The following is a 14,638-nucleotide window of genomic DNA, read 5'->3' on the forward strand; positions in this document are numbered from 1 at the left end:
GATACGTTTTAAGCTAACTGGCCTGCAGTTTCCTGCTTTCTATCTCTCTCATATTTTTGTTAAATTAAATCCATTGCATTAATTATCAAGCTACATATCTCTTCTTGTAGGACACATAGAACAAACTTTATTTCAATCCTATTCGGCCCCCGCAACTCATTTCCCAGAGAATGTATTGTTGCTGCTTCCTACATTCGTATGGAAATCAAAAGTGTAATTTTTGCTAACTTTTCCCACCTTGACTTCCCCTTCACTGAGACCATCTTCGATTCTTCCCTCGCTAAATCTTTCCATCTCCATCACAAACATCCATTAAAAGCCCACAAACTCCCATAGTTATCTGTTTATTATTCTGTATAAAGATGTGGGCTGCACAGGCTGAACCAGCATTTGATTGCCCATCTCATGTGACAAGACATTGTTAAGATCACACACACTTGGAATATTGTGCCCAGTTCTGGTCATCCAGCCATATGAAAGATATAATTAAGCTGGAGAGTGTGCTAAAAAGATGCACAAGAACGTTAGCAGGACTGTAAGGAGAGGCTGGATAGGTTGGCATTTTGTTCACTGGAGGTGGATCTTATAGAGATTTATAAAAACATGAAATGCACCATGAAATGTTTTCTTTCCATCTTTTTTAGTAAATCACAGATGTTGGATTCTCCCCTTGGAATTTGTATCTATTCTGTGTACTCTAAAAGATCCTCATAATTCATGCCACTTCATCTCAACTGATCCTTTCACCTAATTTGCCAGTTCTCTTCAGCTCGCTCTGCTTTGCTAATGTCATATGTACTTTTAAGTTTAAGATACTACCCCAGAACCAATTCTTCTCTCCCTCAAAATGAATGTAAAACACAATCATATTATAAGCACTTATGCTTCCAAGTGCCTTTACATTAATTAATCGTTATGTAGCGGCCTGCTAACTGGGATGCGTCCTGGAACACAAAATGGCCGATGAAAGCAGCGACCTTCGCTCCAGGTGACCACCCGCATGGCAGGAAACAGCAAGCAATGGTGGGAACGCCGCCCAGTCAGAGGCTGGCGCTGCCGTGACGGTTATTCCCAATGTCAGCAACAAGGAATTAATATAAACAGAGTTGCAGTACAATAAATTAGTCTTCTACTTCAACTCCTCGTGTGTGTCTTCTTTCCACACTTTGCAGTAGCACACCCACACATTGGTGACCCCGACAGGTCCAACCGGCAGTGGGATCCGAAGATGACGGAACAAGCAGCTCTTCATGCGGTTTCATTGAAGCTGTCAATTTTCTGGGTGTCGCAATCACATGTGTTTCGAACAGGCCAAGTCCCAGTTCCACCTTCGACAGATCAACGCCAACGACACAGGTTACTACTACGTGGTGAGCTCACTGAACTGTATACAGCTGGCAACAAGGCCACAGCAAACAGAGAGGCAGTGGACCCTCCGACCCAACAGTATTGCTATTATTATCAGCAATGGAGTGCGGGCGTCTGTCAAAGCTGTGCGGTTCAGGGAAACCCCATGGCCAACCATCTTTAATGACTGTGGCAGTTGGCCAATGTGACAGTCTCCTCCATATCTGGGACTCTCTTGTCAGGAAGGAGCTTCCTTGTGGACACCAGCGCCAAAATAAATGTCCTCCCCCCCCCCCCCCCCCCCCCCCCCCCCCCAGCCTACAACACCCAGAACAGCAAACCTGGCCCAATACTGAGGGGGCAGCAAACAGCACCACCATACCAATGTTCAGCACCCGCACCATCCCCCTCTACTTCAGCAGCAACTGATTCACATGGACATTCACGATTGCGGCTGTAGTGCAAGCTCTCCTGAGAGCAGACTTCCTGCGAGCCGACTGCTTGCTGGTCACGCCAGGACTTTTCAAACCATGCCCCTGGAGGAAGCCAAGTTACCTGACCCCCACCTCAACTTTGTTATGCTATCCGATAACTCATTCACACAGATCCTAGCAGAGTTCCCTTAGTTTTCCACTGCCAAGCCAAAGCATGGAGTAAGACAGCACACCCTCATCAGGGCTCGTCGCCTCCCCCCCGAGAACCTCACCCTTGCCAAAAAAAAGGAAGAGCTGAGGATAGTGCAGCATTCTGACAGCCCCTGAGCCTCCCCTCTGCATATGGTTCTGAAGACAGCAGGAGGGTGGAGGCTATCGCCACCTCATCAAGGCAAACACACCCAACAGGTACACTCTGCTCCACATCCAAGACTTTACCACAAACCTAGAAGGGGCACAGGTGTTTTCAAAAGTGCAGATGCATGTCAAGTCACAGGCGCCCACCACCCCCCCCCCCCGACTTTTGAGACAGCTTGACATCATTTCAGCCACATCTATATTGACATTGTAGGGCCACTGCCAATCTCCTGAGAAGTGAGATATCTCCTTACTATAATTGACTACTCTATGAGGTGGCTGGAGGTGGTCGCACTGGCTGATACAACCACCGAGATCTGCACCAAGGCACTGATTAACACCTGGGTGTTGAGGTTCAGAGTTCCTGAGCATATCACCTCTTAGAGGTATACAGTTCATTTCGGGGCTCTGCGTGATGGCCAAGTTGCTGGGAACCCAGGTCCACCATACCACGGCTTATCACCCTCAGGCCAATGGGTTGGTGAAGCAGATCCACAGGCTCCTAAAGGGGTCCTTGATGGCTCAATTCAAGGAGCTGAACTTGAGAGACGAGTTACCGAGTCCTCCTGGGGATCTGCATTGCACCAAAAGAAGACTTTCACGCCTCTGCAGCTGAGATGTATATGGTGCAGCACTGATAATACAGGGAGAGTTCTGAGCCATCGCCAAGGACCTGGAAGATCCCATGGCCTCCTTGACTAAGCCGAGGGACAAACTGGGCACTCTAGCACCTCCACAGTCTCCGCTGCACAGCCAGACCAAAATCTACATCCCCAAAGACTTAGAAGTCTGTGAGTATGTTTTCATGCAAAGGGGAGCACACCGAACACCTCTGCAATGGCTGTATGAGGGGCTGTATAAAGTAAACAGACACAACAGATCAACATGTGTGCTGGATATCAATGGTAGGGATGAGACGTTCGCTATCAATTGTCTCAAACCAGCACACTTGGACATGAGCCAGCCGGTCTCCTCGCAGCCCCCATATCACAGAGGTAGGCCACTGAAAGCAGCGAACAATGCTCCGATCACTCGTTCTTGGGAGGGAGGGGTCATGTAGTGCCCCTGCTAACCAGGACGTGACTGGTACACAAAATTGCCGACGAACACGGCCACCACGCAGACCTCATGGGGCCAACGACCTTCGTCCCAGGTGACCACCCACATGGCAGGAAACAGCAAGCAACAGCAGGAACGTGGCCCAGTTGGAGATCGGCGCTGCCATGACATCACTCCCAACGTCAGCAGAGAGGAGTCAATATATGCATTAAATCAGTCTTTGACTTCAACTCCTCGTGTGTGTCTTCTTTCCACACTTCGTGGTAGCACGCACCCTACAGTATCTTATTGCACATCACTAGTTCTTGTATAGCTTTCTCTTGGGTCTCCATATTATGTTATTCTCAGGAACTATTGCAAATAAAACTCCCTAAAAACTCTTCATCCAGGACATCTTTTTTTCTTGTCTCTATGTAGATTAAGAGTCATCCATGATTATCATTATCTTTTTGATAAATTTCCATTTGACCGTCCTGTGATCACACAATCCTGGATAATATCTTATTGTCCATTGTGCCTTCTAGTTTTGAACTTGCATTTTGTCTGAATTTAGGTCATCGATGTAAGTTCAAAATTCCTCTGATCTTAACACAGATCTTTTGTACAACTCATTCAGCACTGAATTCTCTCAAATAACTCTTGTACATTCCATAGTGAGAAAGATTCTCACCTCAGGGCAAGATTTATAAGTGATTCCAATGATTTTTTGGAAAATACCTTCAGAAATTTTAAGTATGACCAGTTTTAAGGGCAGTAACAGTCAGCTTCGGGTGTAATTTTCCTTACAGAAAATTAGCTGGATCATATTCTTTTTCCATGAAAGTAATTATACTCTGAAAAATGAACAGCACTGGCAAGTAGTACTTATTAATATGCAGCACTGATATTTAATGCGTTGATTAGAACATGTGGACAGGGTTGTAAAGAAAGCTTTTGGCATCTTGACCTTTATAAATCCAAGTATTGAGTATAGAACTTGGGATGTTATGTTGAGGCCACACTTAGAATATTGTGTACAGCTCAGTAGCAGAAAAGATTGAAAGAGTCCAGAGAAGATTTACTAAGATGTTGCCAGGTCTTCAGTAGTTGAGTTACTGGGAAAGATTAAACAGGTTAGGACTATACTCCTTGAAACGAAGAAGAATGAGGGGAGACTTGATAGAGATTTATAAGATTATGAGGGGTATAGACAAAGTAGGATGTTTCCACTTAGATTGGGGGAGATAAATACAAGAGATCATAGCTTTAGGCTGAAAGGGGAGAGGTATAAGGAGGACATTAGGGGAAAGTTTTTCACTCAGAGAGTAGTTGGAGAATGGAATGAGCTGTAGTGAATGCAGATTCAATGTTGAGTTTTAAAAATAAATTGGATAAATAACATGGATAGGAGTGGTCTGGAGGGTTATGGAATGAGAGCAGGTCATCAAATGGCCTGTTTTTCTTCCATGGTTCTAGAAAATGAAAGAGCCTCACTATCAAATATTCCAGCATTCTTCCAATTCTTATTTACCCTCTCATTTCCTCCTTCTCCTTCTCCAGTTTCCATGGTTCCTCATGTTCATAGCAATCTAAGAAACTACAATGGAGATAGGTGTTTAACAGGGCTCAGTGGGAAGAAAGCTCAGCAAGCTGCCAGCTTTGAACACAGAAGTTGACCTCAAATTCTTCTAAAAGAGTAGAAAGCAATATTAATAAATTATTAAAGATGAGTATTCCACCCATTCATCACACCAAAAATGGATGAAATTCAAATTTTAGAGTCATACAATGATCTTCTTTCTTTGGCTTGGCTTCGCGGACGAAAATTTATGAAGGGGTAATATCCACGTCAGGTGCAGGCTCGTTTGTGGCTGACAAGTCCGATGCGGGACAGGCATAATATAGAGTATAATATATTGTAACTTTTTGTTCTTTAATATTCTACATTTTTCTTGTATTCCTGCTATCTGATATTCTTTTTCCAGTTTTGTTGAATCCTTCTCTAGACCATTTAAGTCTCTTGCATATTCTCTCTTAAAATTTTTAGTGTAGGAAATAATTTGTCCCTTCAGATAAGCTTTAAGTGTATTTCATATTAGAAAACTGTTATCAGTGGAAGGAAGATTGTTTTCACAAAATATTTCTATCTGTCTCTTAATAAATTTATAAAAATCATTCCTCTTTATCTTCTTTGGCTTGGCTTCGCAGACGAAGATTTATGGAGGGGTAAATGTCCACGTCAGCTGCAGGCTCGTTTGTGGCTGACAAGTCCGATGCGGGACAGGCAGACACGGTTGCAGCGGTTGCAGGGGAAAATTGGTTGGTTGGGGTTGGGTGTTGGGTTTTTCCTCCTTTGTCTTTTGTCAGTGAGGTGGGCTCTGCGGTCTTCTTCAAAGGAGGTTGCTGCCTGCCGAACTGTGAGGCACCAAGATGCACGGTTTGAGGCGATATCAGCCCACTGGCGGTGGTCAATGTGGCAGGCACCAAGAGATTTCTTTAGGCAGTCCTTGCACCTCTGTCACGGTGGCCAGTGGAGAGCTCGCCATATAACACGATCTTGGGAAGGCGATGGTCCTCCATTCTGGAGATGTGACCTGCCCAGCGCAGTTGGATCTTCAGCAGCGTGGATTCGATGCTGTCGGCCTCTGCCATCTCGAGTACTTCGACGTTAGGGATGAAGTCGCTCCAATGAACGTTGAGGATGGAGCGGAGACAATGCTGGTGGAAGCGTTCTAGGAGCCGTAGGTGATGCCAGTAGAGGACCCATGATTCAGAGCCGAACAAGAGTGTGAGTGTGACAACGGCTCTGTATACGCTTATCTTTGTGAGGTTTTTCAGTTGGTTGTTTTTCCAGACTCTTTTGTGTAGTCTTCCAAAGTCACTATTTGCCTTGGCGATTCTGTTGTCTATCTCGTTGTCGATCCTTGCATCCGATGAAATGGTGCAGCCGAGATAGGTAAACTGGTTGACCGTTTTGAGTTTTGTGTGCCCGATGGAGATGTGGGGGGGGCTGGTAGTCATGGTGGGGAGCTGGCTGATGGAGGACCTCAGTCTTCTTCAGGCTGACTTCCAGGCCAAACATTTTGGCAGTTTCCGCAAAACAGACGTCAAGCGCTGAAGAGCTGGTTCTGAATGGGCAACTAAAGCGGCATCGTCTGCAAAGAGTAGTTCACGGACAAGTTGCTCTTGTGTCTTGGTGTGAGCTTGCAGGCGCCTCAGATTGAAGAGACTGCCATCCGTGCGGTACCGGATGTAAACAGCGTCTTCATTGTTGAGGTCTTTCATGGCTTGTTTCAGCATAAAAAAAAGGCCATTTGGCCAAACTCTCGAGGTTGACCTGTGGGCATCTTTCAATATTAACCCCACCGCTAATCATTGACTTGTATGCTTTAGTGATCCAAATGCTCATCTAGGTACTCATCAACAAGCCATCTTCAACCACTCTCAGATTGTTCATTCCAGGTACTTGCCACTCGAGGTGAAGAAAGTTCCTCTTATATGCACTCTGAATCTCTTCCCTTACCCTAAACCTGTGTCCTACAATTTCATCTATCTCTAATATGTGGAAAAGTTCACTGCAATCTACCTTATCGATATCTCTCATGATTTTATTTACCTCAATATTTCTCCATTTTCACCTCATAACCATAAGATCATAAGACATAGGATTGAAATAGGCTATTCAGGCCATTGGGACTGCCCCACCATTCAATCATAGGCTGATTTTCCCACTCAGCCCTATGCCCAGTCTTCTCCCATAACCTTTGATTCCCTGGACAATCAAGAACCTATCGATCTCTGCCTTAAATAACTTGGCCTCCACAACTGCTTGTGGCAACAAATTCCATGGATTCATCACCATCTGGCTAAAAGAAATCCTCTGCATCTCTATTCTAAGTGGATGCCCTGAAGTTGTGCCCTCTTGCCCTAGATTCTCCCACCACGGGAAACACCTTTCTGCATCTGCTCTGTTCAAGCCTTTCAACATTTAAAATGTTTCAATGAGATACCCTCATTCTCCTAAATTCCACCAAGTATAGCAAAGAGCCACCAAACATTCCTTTTATGATAATCCTTTCATTGCCTGAATCATCCATGTGAACTTCCTCTGAATGCTAACGTCAATACATCCTTTCTTAAATAAAACAGTTTCATCCTGGTGAATCTCCTCTGCATCCTCTCCAGCCTATAACATGCTTTCTCACCTTTGTGAGCAAGCACACAGTACTCCAGCTGAGGTGTGAGCAAGGTTTTGAAAAGCTGGAGCATAGACTCCTGACTTCTCCATTCAATGCCTCATATGATGTGGCCAATAACTCCATTGTATACATACTCTGTATACTCACTAAAGCCTGACCATTTTATTCATAAAATGTATTACCTCGCATTTGTCTGGATTAAACTGATTTTGCCACTTTTCTAGTCTATTTTATCAAAACATGAATATACCTCTGACTATCAACAATTCTAGTCAGCTATAGATTTTCTAGAAATCTATTGAGAAGGAACTGATGTACTACACTTAACATTTCTTCATGTCTTCTACTGACAGTTGGAACTACAGAAATCACAAATGGAGAATATGTTGCATGTTACTTTGCTGAAGGTAAGTGGCCCACTTCTTAGTTATAGAAGAATTGTAAAGGTGTGTATTGTAATGGTTTGGTTAGCCTGTCAGAAGTTGTGATTTTTTTTAAAATGGATATCCTTGTTCTAAATAAAAACTTTTATGAGGAAATTTATGGTAGAGTGTATCTGACATGATAGTATTAATAAAGAATGATTGGTATATAAAATATCCTGATTTGGAACAAAGGGTCACAATGTAAAATTAAAAGCTCTGTTTGTACATTTATCGGTATTAAAGCAGTTAGGTTGGAGCTCAATAATCTTTTCACAACAGTTCCATTGGTAATCCACTTTGAACAGTCATGACATGTAAATAAAAGGCATCAGTTGTTATCAAGCACTGGACTATTTCTGACTATTTTGGGAAGGAAATTTATCTTTAGTAGATGTAAAATCTTCTTTAGAAATCCAGAATGAATTAAGCAAGCTGATAAGAATTTGTTCCGACACAGTTTGAATCATCTATTAGCCAATCAACATAGATAATTCTGTACTACATCATTTTGCCCTCCCAACAGAAAAGGGGTGCATGATAGGAGAGGCAAACTACTAAAAATGGATAGGGATAGTTTTCTTTTCAAAAAGAAGGGTGTAAGTACCTAAACTCAATTTAATTTTTAACAATACGCTGTTCTTGAGAGATAACATGTACACTGAAATCTTTTGTAGTTCTGTATAGATTCTTAATTCTTATAATAAATCAACAAAAAGAAACAATTTGGATTTGCTTCATGGCAAACAATGAGTGTATTTTGAAAGCTCTGAGCATATTTGACTCATTTCATGATGTAAGTTCTGATTATAAATGAACTGTGAGAAACGGAAAGATGATTGTGTTAAAGAAACCTCATGAACGTAGTGCACAATAATCATTCATGACAAATACAGTGACCTCGTACATGATTACAAATGGTCACACTTTGGATTTGTTGAGCTAGCATCACAGTATTATAGAAAAAAAACAAAATCAGCTGGCCTAAAGTTGTTCTGATTTTGGAAAATCTACCTAATCTTATTGTAAATCTAGAGCCTATTGGTTATGGATAAGAAACAGAAGTTCATATCTATTTTGGAAATTTAAATACCAGTAATTTGGTGTAATATGTCATTCCTGTTTTAAGTTATTTGAGACACAGAATCTGTGAGCTTCGATTTATACTGAAGAATCAATCAAAATATTTATTGTCATGTGGCTGGAACTTGTGACTTTTGTAGCAATGATATTCTAAAGTACAATCATAAATCAGCTGAAGATGGAATTACTTTACAGACATCTATGATGGTGAATGATGGAATATGGAACAAAATTAAAGATTTAAGGTTGAAATTACTTGCTGTTCTATACTATATATATTCTATTAAATTCTATATAAACATTGTGTGTCCAGAATTATTGTCATAAAGGCACAAGTCAAAGTCCCATCATATCAACTGGGCAATTTCAGTTCAAGTAATAAAATCTGGAATTAAAAAAGTGCAAACTATTGTCATGACAATGAAACTACTGGTTCAAAGAAGGAAATTTAATATAAGGGCCTATCTGACTCTTATTTGACTTCAGAGTTACCAGTAGAGTTGACTCTTAAAGGTCCTGTTGTTAATAACAATTGTGAATGGACAGCAAATATCTGATGACAGTCACAAGCCAACAAATAATTATACATTTCTCTCTTCTCTAATGCTTATTTATCTTCTGAGATACCTAATGAACAACTGTGAACTGCAAATGGTTTATCACTTTGACTTTATTATTTTCTGTTTTGAAGTGGCTAAATCTGGATTCAGTCATAACCATAGAGTTATACAGTGTAGCAACAGGCACGACCTCATGACATGCATCTATGTCAACCTTTAATATAGCAAGGGGATAAGTCTCCATGTTGAAAGCAATATAAAAACCATAGCAAAAAGTTAGAAAAGGGAAAAATAAAATTGGGGTACAGAAAGTTGAAAGTCAAATTCAAAAGACAAATATTCTAAAAGGACAATGAGGGTAAGGGCACTTTATCTGAATCACTATAGCATTTGAAACAAGATCAATGAACTTGTATGAGAGGTATAATTTAGTGGCCATTACAGAAATGTGGTGAGGCAGGTGATGGATACATGGATAAGAAGGGACATGGGCCAAATGCAGGCAAATGGGACTTATGTGGATGGGTTGGAGCGAAGGGTGGTGATGGAGGATGGAACAATAGGGCCATAGACTCTGAGACAGGAACATGGATGAAAGAAAAAATAGAGGGTTATGAGGTCGGGAAGGTTTAGTTTTTCTTAGGTATATATAGGTGAGCACAACATCGAAGGCCGAAGGGCCTGTACTGTGCTGTAATGTTCATGATTCTTGTCTGTTAATTTGGAAGGACAGCTGGAAAGGTTAAAGGAGGTGGGGTAGCTCTCTTGAATAAAGATGAGAACAGGGTAACAGAGAGAACTGTTTATAAGATCTAAGGAGCAGAATGCTAAATTTACCTGGGCAGTGATTATGAATAGTAAGGGGGAAAAACACTGTTGGGATTTATCTTTCAGTCACCAAATAATAACAATTCAGAGGCACAGATAAGAAACCAAGATATATCTCATGCACGTGAGAATGGAATAGGAATTGCATATACTGTAGGTTGGGCGAATCAAGTCAGTTGAGGCAATCTTGATGAGGAGTTCATAGAATATATCCATTTTGAACGAAGGGCTCAGACCCAAAACATTGGTTACCCTTTACTTCCTATAAACGCTGATGATCTATTGAGTTTCCCTAGCACTTTTGCGTATTGCATTACAATCCCAATGTTTGCAGACTTTCCTGTTTAGCAAGGTCAAATTAATGATCTTTGTACAATATTATTGAATTTCTCATACAAATGCAAGATGCAAGGGTACAATCTAAAACCCAGTATATTATTTATAAACAGACTTTTGAGCATGTGTCACATAAATTTTATCTCCCTAATTTCCATTTTTTTAGATATTTACACGTTAGGGATTTTCTGAGAAACCGTTACAACTTTTCTGTTCTCCCATGATCGTAATTATTTTGACTTATTTTTTTGATTAAATACTTGTCAAAAGGGTTTAATAGGATTCATATATGGATTAATTTCTAAAATATGTTGCATTTCTATGAATAAAATTAAGAGTGCTTGGGACAAACTATTCTTTGTAAGAATAAATGGACCAAGTGTTTAAAATTGGTCCATTCCCCTTCCATTTGTGCATGTCAGTCACTTATTCAATTCAAGATAGTACATGGAGCACATTTATCCAAAGATAAATTAGCTAAGAGTTTTCCTACTATCTACCTTTTATGTGACAGATGTCATATAATGGGGTCGCTTCCTTATTTCATATGTTTAGGTCTTGTTCAACATTAGATCATAATTGGAAGGAAATTTTTAATGCATTTTCCCATATTTTCTCGGTTACTAAGCAACCTCATCCCATTACAGCTTTATTTGATGTGGTGATAGAGAACGGTCGAATATTGGTGTCGGATTGCCACGTGATAGTTTTTGCCACTTTAATGGCTCGAAGATCTATTTTGTTAAGATGGAAGGACTCAAAACTTATCATGCTTAAACCTTGAGAATTAGAAGTTTGGAAAATTGTGGCACACTTTTATGGAATATTTTAATGTTAAATGAATAATACAGTGATTTATTTTGTATATAACATGCAAAATGTTTATGATCGCTTCCTGAACTTACTATAAGGGCAATTTACCAATGTACCATTACTGTTACCTTTTTGGTGGTTTAAGGCGTCCCAGCGACTTTTTCTTTCTGTTTTCATTTAGGGACTATATATTTAGGATTATTTAGTCATGGTCTCTTTTTATTTAGTTTTTTTTCTGCAGGAACAAGATATAATATTGAATTCTGTCTGTTTATTTATCATTAGGATACATTGTAATTACTCTGTACCTGTACAGTATATTTTTCTTTTTCTTATATTTTTGGATGTGTGTGTGTGTGTGTGTGTGTGTGTGTGTGTGTGTGTGTGTGTGTGTGTGTGTGTGTGTGTGTGTGTGTGTGTAATTAATATGTGTAAACAAAGGAGACTCCAACAAGTTGAGAGATGTGGGGTAGTGTAGGCTATTCTTGTTCAGAGATTTTTCACATTGCACAACAGAAGTATATTCCAGTTAAAAACAAGAATAGTAAGGAAAAGGAGAGTCAGACTTTGGTAACAAAGGAAGGAAACAAATTAAAAACTTATGCTACAAAGTGACAAAGAGTAGTGGGAAACTGGAAAATTAGGAAGAACCAATAACCAAGCAGGAAAGAAGGGAAAGGTAGTTTATGAATAAACTAGCACAAAATATAACAATGATAATGAAAGGTTTTTGTAATTATTCAAAGTGGAAAAGGGTAGATAAAGTGAACATAGGACTCTTTTAAGATGAGAAGGGGGGAATTAATATTGGGTAATGTAGAAATGGCCAAAACCTTGAACAACTATTTTGTGTCAGTCTTCATAGTGAAAGATACATCTAACGTGTCAAAGCGAGATGTTATGGATGCAATGGGAAGTGAGAACCCAAATATAATTGCGACCACAAAAGAAATTGCAGCCATGACATACAGGATCATGATGACATTCTCCAAAAATTTCTCAAGACCACCAAACTCCTTAACTTTACATACAGTAAGGATAAGTGTGTGTTTCACACAACTTCCCTCACTATCCTTGGCTGCATCATAGAGAATGGAGTCATTAGCCCCGATCCTGACCGCACGCACCCTCTTTTGGAACACCCTTTCCCCACAGCCTCAAGGTGAAAAGGTGCCTGGGCTTCTTTTCCAGTTATGTCCAATGGGATCCCAATTATGTGGACAAGGCCCATTCCCTCATCAATCCATCTTCCCTTGATGTCAGAGGCCTGTGTAGCCTTCAACTGTATCAAGGCAGACATTGCCAAGGCCACAATGCACATGGTGGATGAATCCACCCTGTTACAGATGGAGAGTGATGTGTCCAACTTCGCCCTGGCTGCCCCCCTTAACCTGGTGGAGAGACCCGTACTCTTTTTTTCCTGCACCCTCCAGGACCCCGAAATTCAACACTCCTCTGTCAAGAAGGAGGCTTAGACCATTGCCGTGGCAGTATGGCACTGAAGACACTACCTCGCCGGCAAACAGTTTACCTTGCTGACCGACCAACATGCAGTTGCCTTCATGTTCAACAATCAGCAATAAGATAAAATCAAAAGTGACAAGATACTGCAGTGGAGAATCGAACTTTTCTCCTACAATTATGACTTATTTTACCAGCCCAGGAAACTCAGTGATCCTCCAGATGCCCTATCCTGCAGAACATGTGCCAGTGCACAAATAGACTGGTTTTGAGCCCTCCACAATGAACTATGCCACAATGGGGTCACCAGACTTTTCCATCTTATCAAAGCCCACAACCTACCTTACTCCATTGAGGAGATCAGGACCATGATCAGAAATTGGCAGGTCTGTGCAGAGTGCAAACCATTCTTCTATCAACCGGACAGAGCACATCTGATAAATGCCTAAGCATTGATTTCAAGGGGCCCCTCCTCCCCTCCTCTGACTCCAACATGTACTTCTTCAACATCATGTTCGTCATTCCTTGCCCAGACATGACCATTGCCACAGTCACTAAGGCCCTGCGCATTTTCTTCACCCTGTTCGGGTACCCCTGCTATACTCAGAGCAACTGGGGGTCCTCTTTTATGAGTGACAAGCTGCACCAGTTCTTGCTAGTCAGAGCCATTGCCACAAGCAGGACCACCAGTTACAACCCCTGAGGGAATGGGCTGGTGGAAAGGGAGAATGCTACCGACTGGAAAGCCATCCTCCTAGCCATGAGGTCCAGAGATCTTCCATTCTCCCACTGACAAGGTCCTCTCCGATGCACTCCACTTGATAGATCGTTCCTGTGTACTGCCAGCAATGTCACTCCACATGAAAGGATGTTTTCCTTCCCCAGGAAGACCCCAGGGCCGGTCCTACTCTGGAAGCACGCAAGGAACTGTAAGTCTGACTCACTAGTCAAAAGGGTCCATCTCCTCCACACCAACCCCCAATACCCTATGTGGTGTACCCCCATGGGCGTGAGGACATGGTCTCTGTTTGGGACCTGGTGCCCTCAGGAGTCCACCAAGCCAACACCGATGACAGCATATAGGTGTCCCAGGCAAACCAAGATCCAACACCTGCACTGCAGCTGGTACTACAATGGTCGCAGCTGAAGACCAGATATCCTCAAAGACTCAACTTGTAAGAACATTTAATTCATTTCACCGCACTGGAAACTTTTATTAAAAAACAAGGGGTGAATGTGGTAAACCACATGTTTGGATGTGTTAGGACATGCCCATTGCTGACTGGGCCTGAAGCTCCTCCCACTGACCCCTAAATAAAGGCGACTGTGCCACAGCTGCCTCCTCCGTCCATTCTGTTTGTGAATAAAAGCCTATCAATTTCTCTACAACTTCTAATCTTTGAAGCAACTAATGGTGCATCATGGCTGAAAGGGGATCACAGCTGGCAGCTAAATATCCAAGGATGCCCCATCTATTGAAAAGACAGGAAGGTTGGCAGAAGAAGTGGGGAGGCTCTTGGTAAAAAATGAAATCAGATCATAAGCAAGAAGGGTCATAGAATCCGGAGATGGAGAAACTTTGTGGGTAAAGTTAAGAAACTGCGCAAGGGTAAAAAAGAGCATGATGGGAATTGTACACAGGCCTTCAAATAGTAGCCAGGATGTGGGGTAAAATTACAAAAGGAGTTGGAGAAGACCTTTAAAAATGGTAACATTGCAGCAGACATGGTCACTATGAAGGTATACAGGAAAAATCAGGT

The 14,638-nt window shown here is 41.6% G+C and overlaps 1 protein-coding gene across 5 annotated transcripts in view; it reads left to right on the forward strand.

Annotated features, from left to right (window-relative positions):
• LOC138751799 (uncharacterized protein C10orf67, mitochondrial-like) overlaps nucleotides 1–14,638 on the forward strand; it is a 207,618-nt gene that overhangs the window by 67,134 nt on the left and 125,846 nt on the right. For all 5 annotated transcript variants that reach the window (XM_069914605.1, XM_069914606.1, XM_069914604.1 and 2 more), the window contains one exon: nucleotides 7,729–7,782. In XM_069914605.1, the coding sequence (XP_069770706.1) occupies nucleotides 7,729–7,782 (54 nt within the window). The remainder of the gene's footprint in view (nucleotides 1–7,728; nucleotides 7,783–14,638) is intronic.

This window comes from Narcine bancroftii, chromosome 1 (genome assembly GCF_036971445.1).
Source record: "Narcine bancroftii isolate sNarBan1 chromosome 1, sNarBan1.hap1, whole genome shotgun sequence".
NCBI lineage: Eukaryota > Metazoa > Chordata > Chondrichthyes > Torpediniformes > Narcinidae > Narcine > Narcine bancroftii.